Source organism: Octopus bimaculoides, chromosome 5 (genome assembly GCF_001194135.2).
Source record: "Octopus bimaculoides isolate UCB-OBI-ISO-001 chromosome 5, ASM119413v2, whole genome shotgun sequence".
Lineage (NCBI taxonomy): Eukaryota > Metazoa > Mollusca > Cephalopoda > Octopoda > Octopodidae > Octopus > Octopus bimaculoides.
The window spans coordinates 32,706,848-32,711,664 of NC_068985.1; the positions used below are offsets into that span (position 1 = coordinate 32,706,848).

The 4,817-nt window shown below is 34.4% G+C and overlaps 1 protein-coding gene across 1 annotated transcript in view; it reads left to right on the top strand.

Moving 5' to 3' along the window:
* Positions 1-4,817, top strand: part of LOC106878433 (28S ribosomal protein S7, mitochondrial) — a 14,789-nt gene that overhangs the window by 1,774 nt on the left and 8,198 nt on the right. The window contains exons 2-3 of the mRNA XM_014927643.2: positions 2,794-2,967; positions 3,938-4,001. Coding sequence (XP_014783129.1) covers positions 2,794-2,967; positions 3,938-4,001 — 238 coding nt within the window. The remainder of the gene's footprint in view (positions 1-2,793; positions 2,968-3,937; positions 4,002-4,817) is intronic.

A 4,817-nucleotide genomic window follows, 5' to 3' on the forward strand; every position in this document is an offset into this window, starting at 1 on the left:
GAGAGAGAGAGAGAGAGAGAGAGAGTGAGATAGACAGACAGATAGATAGCTCCGGCTAGTCAGTAGCCAAAGAATCAACTCAAACCAGCAGTAACGTTCCTTGTCAGTTCTACTTTCAATTCTGACAGCTAATACCATGACAGTGCCAACTGTTTATTGTACATAATGAAAGGTTGGTATTCACCGGGTTATTTTGGATAACTTTGCGTTTAATACTCTGCCTAATAAACGATAAATGGCGTGAAAACAATAACAAAATAATAAGAATGCTTAGAAAGAAAATTCATATTGATTCCCTAAGCCGATATAACTTTGCGAATATCATCTGATCTACAAATTTTATTTTCAGAAGCTAATGGATGCTAGTTGACGGTCAGGCCGTGTGACAGAGAATTTATCCACATTTGATCCGTTGTTGCTGCTCTATTAACAGACAGGTTCACTGCCTATAAGAACTAATAGCCTCAAAAAAAAAAAAAAAATCACCCGCAAGCACACAAAAAAACATGCACCTGTATACATACATCAGAGAAATAGTCAGAGTAAAATGTTTTTTTAATTTTAGATCTGGCCCCAAAAAGCCAAAAAAAAAGGGGGGGGGGCTAATGCAGTTTCACACCTCTGCTTGAAAAATGCATTAAAAAAAAATCTTTTCGGATTCCTGTTTTAGATGTGGGAGATTATGAATATGCAAAAAAAAAAAAAAAAAAAATTTAATTCAACACCCCTCATTTAAATTTTTGATTTTTTTTTTGCTCTAAAGTGATCGTAGCGAATTGACGAACATATGCAAATCGAAATTAAATACATACAAAAATATTAACATTTCTTTTTTGCATATTCGTAATCTCTGTCATCTAAAACGTAGGAATCTGAAAATTTTTTTTCAAAAAAATACATTTTTCAAGGAGAGGTGTGAAACAGCACTAGCCCCAAAAGAAAAAAAAAAGTTTTGGGGACACCTTAAGCAAGTTCCCAAGTATTTACACTTACCACTCTGAATGGCAGGAGAGAATAAATACACAGTCTTTCATGTACTGTGCAATCTGTCTCTCAATTGTAAATTTACTGTTGTTGTGGTTTTGATATTTTGGGGAGATATGAACTAAATGCCTTTACTCAACTCCTAAAAATTCACACATGAAGATTCCAAAAAGTTATCTGGAAAGTGCTATTTTCTTCATTGCACTTTTCAACAGTTTCTAGATTATACATTATCCTTTCATAAATTATATTTCTTGGGAAGAAAACTGAAAATGATGACAGGAGACTTAGAGGTTACAATTTTAATTAATTCAGTCAGTGAAATCAGCTCTTGTTCACTGAGTGCCTAATTATGGAAATCTGATAAATTAAAAATTTTTTTGTTTTAGGAATTATCTAAGTAGTTTGGGTTTAACTGTATGACACAGTTCTATATTTAAGAGATGAGGAATTATGTACATTATTTACATTTGATAGATATAGCCTCCAGCCTTCATCAGGTGTCTTGGAGAAATTTCGAACCTGGGTTCTCATTCCTAAGGTATTTTTCTATTGTTATTATTATTATTATTCAGGTCACTGCCTGGAATCGAACCAGGAATCTTGGGATTAGTAGCCCACACTCTTAACTACTATGCCATATGCCCGTGGGCAATTATGGAGTGAATTTTAGGACTTATAAATCTAATATTTTCCTATCCTTCCTTAATACTGGTTCCCATTTGCTATTCATATCTGCACTCAGTCTGCTTAGGAGGTTGTTGTGTCCTAGCATATGTGCTGCTTCTTTTAGTTTTCGTATTTTCCATTGGTGTTCTCTGTCTATTATTTTAACTTCATCCCACAGGGGGAGGTGGTCTCCATTTTTCCGTATGTGATCAGCTATACCCAATTTATCAATATCTCCTCATGTCACAACTTTGTGATGTTTGTCTACCCTTATTTTGAGGGGCCTGTATGTTTCACCTTTGTATTACCTACTACAGCTGCATGGGATGGAGTATACGCAGTTTTTGGTCTTATTCTCTTCTATTGGTGGTTTTACTTCAAGGAGATATTTGCGAAGTGTTGTATTACTCTTGAATACTGTCCTGATGTTGTACACCAAAAGAGATTACAGATGAGATGAAGGAAGTTTATGGTGATGATGCACCATCATACAATATAATCAAGCACTGGCATCACCATAGCTGCATGTTACTCAGATGAAAGCTATGAAATCCTTCCTCACCCACCAAATATGGTTGAACATTGGTGGAAATTGCTCCTATTTCTGGATGACCACATTCTGCCATTGATGACAACACTATCCATAAAGTGGAAGTTGCCATTTTGGAGGATTGCTGCATAACTATTTGGCAACTCCCCAAGAAGTAAAGATAAGTGTAGCCTCCATGGAAAAAATCATTTGTGACCATTTTCACATGCGGAAGTTGTCTGCATGATGGATTCCTTGGATGCTTGCACCTTTTCATACTTTTGTAATATGTCGACCAAGTGTTCACTTTGAGAATGTTTTGTGCTTGCTATTCTGTGATGAAACTGTTTGTGCATGTAAAGCTCAATAGGTATAGAGCAATAGCCTTTAACTGTATTTGTGGATACTACATGCATATTTAAAAACAAGGATAACGTGTATGCTTCTCTCTGTTAACACAATTTGGTCTTGTATGAAGATACAAAGGTTGGGACATTCATGTTTCCTCAATAGTTTCCAGTGAAGTACTAAGTAACTATGAAGACATCAGCACATCTAAAAAATAAAAAAGAAACTGCACTATGACTCATAATTTTATTATTTCTCTGCAGGTGGTCTTTGACCCCTTTGAGGGGTTCAATATGGAGTCCAAGATATTTACCTCCAACAATCTCTAAGAAAGAATTATCAGAAGAGTTAGATGAAACAGATGAAAGAAAATATCGCCCTATCAAAGCCGCATGTAATGAAGAGACAACTTCCATTTTGTATGATCCAGTTCTTGCGTTAGTATATATTACATTTTATTTTTATATTCTTTATGAATGTTAATTATGAAACTGAAGAGGTTCTGCATGTGATGATGGTGTTACCAGATCATTACAATATACGTTATTAGTACTGGGCATGTTTATTTACCTTACTTTTAATACATGTTAGTAATGTAAATATCAGTTAAATCCCAGTAGATAAATCCCAGGAAGATTATCTCATTTTCTTATAAAAATGAGATAATCTTCCTCTTGATAGGACATTAGTCTATCATAAGTAACATTCCAAGAAGATGTAACTTTCTGACAGCTTGGTGAACTGAAATTTATCATCTTTCTTATCACAATGAACCATAGTGTTTGTGATCATCTCTAGTTTCTGTTGTATTAAGTGAATAAAAGAGAAATCACTATGTGGATAAGATTCTCTTCTGCTGCAGGTAGCTTTGCTTGGTAGTAAAACTGAACTTAACATTTATTGTAAACTATTGAATATTCATTAATATTCTTACAACCAACAACTGTTAATTATACCACTTGTAGTACTTAGAAATAAATCAACTTTATTGTTGAAAGTCATATCTTGCCCATTGGAGCAATGCAGTAGCATTACCTCCATTTCCTTTAGATGGTTGCATGGTATCTTGTCAACTCAGTCATTCCTGCTTTCTAGATCAGCTGAAAAGGTGCGTAGAATTAAGTGTACTATTCAAATATATTGTATTTATATAGTAATACATAGGATAGTTACAGGAGAATGACATGACTAATAAAGTTAATTATATACAATAAGTAAATTGACTGCCACGAATAAGAAAGAGTGGAAATAGCAAGAAATAAAGTTGGAGGAAATAGTTTTTAAAAACTTTTATCTGGATGTAATGGTTTTTTTGCTGCTTTCTTTCCATTTTAAAATTTTGGTTTTATTTTTGGATATAAGATTATAAATATATTTTGTTTATAATAATTTATATACTCATTGCAGTAAATTCACTAATATGGTTATGAAATCAGGAAGAAAAGATGCTGCTGCTTTAGTTGTTGATGAGGTATCTTGTTGATGTTATTATTTCCATTATTAATTAATGTGACAAGTATTTTTTTTGTGCTGTTAAAAGGTTCTCAGTTTAAAGAATAGAATAGGTAGTAGTTTTATTGATTTTTAAGCCTTAATTGTTATTCCAAGGGGGACGAAAGACTCATGCAAGTCATACCTAAAAGAATATTTAAATGCTATACTGAATTTTATTCACTGCATAAACTGAGAATCTTTTATATTCATGTACATTGTTCTCTATTAAAAATAGCCACTGCTTGTCTGCAATGCCTCCCCCCACCTATACCAGAAACCCCTATAGGGCTCTGCTGCCTTGCTTCTGTACCTGAAGACTTGCATACCTTTGTCCACACTACTGCGTGCACCAAAAGGTGATATGTTACTTTGTAAAATATTAGTAAATTACAAACCACCTACTTATATATAGGTAGGTGGTTTGTTGAAATTTACAAAAAAACAAAAGATGAAGACAGGTGTATAGATAACAAACAGGTGTATTAGTTTAACACTTGGGAAGGTGAGAAAGTCTTTTACATTTCGAGCCTATGCTCTTCAACAGAGAGGAGCATGAGGAAATAAACAGAGAATAAAAAACTTTTGGAGCTAGCAGTCAATCATGGCAGCTGGCTGGACAATGGTAGTTAGACAGGAGAGCTAGGAAGAAGGAGAGATAAAGTATTGGTGATCCCAAAACAAAGGTGCGTGTACATGTGTATGTGAGAGTGTGTAAGTGTGAGTAGGGGCTGGTGACTGACGTGTTGATGTGTGTGGGTGTGTGGATGATGGTGTGGATGCTGGTCAGTGGTCA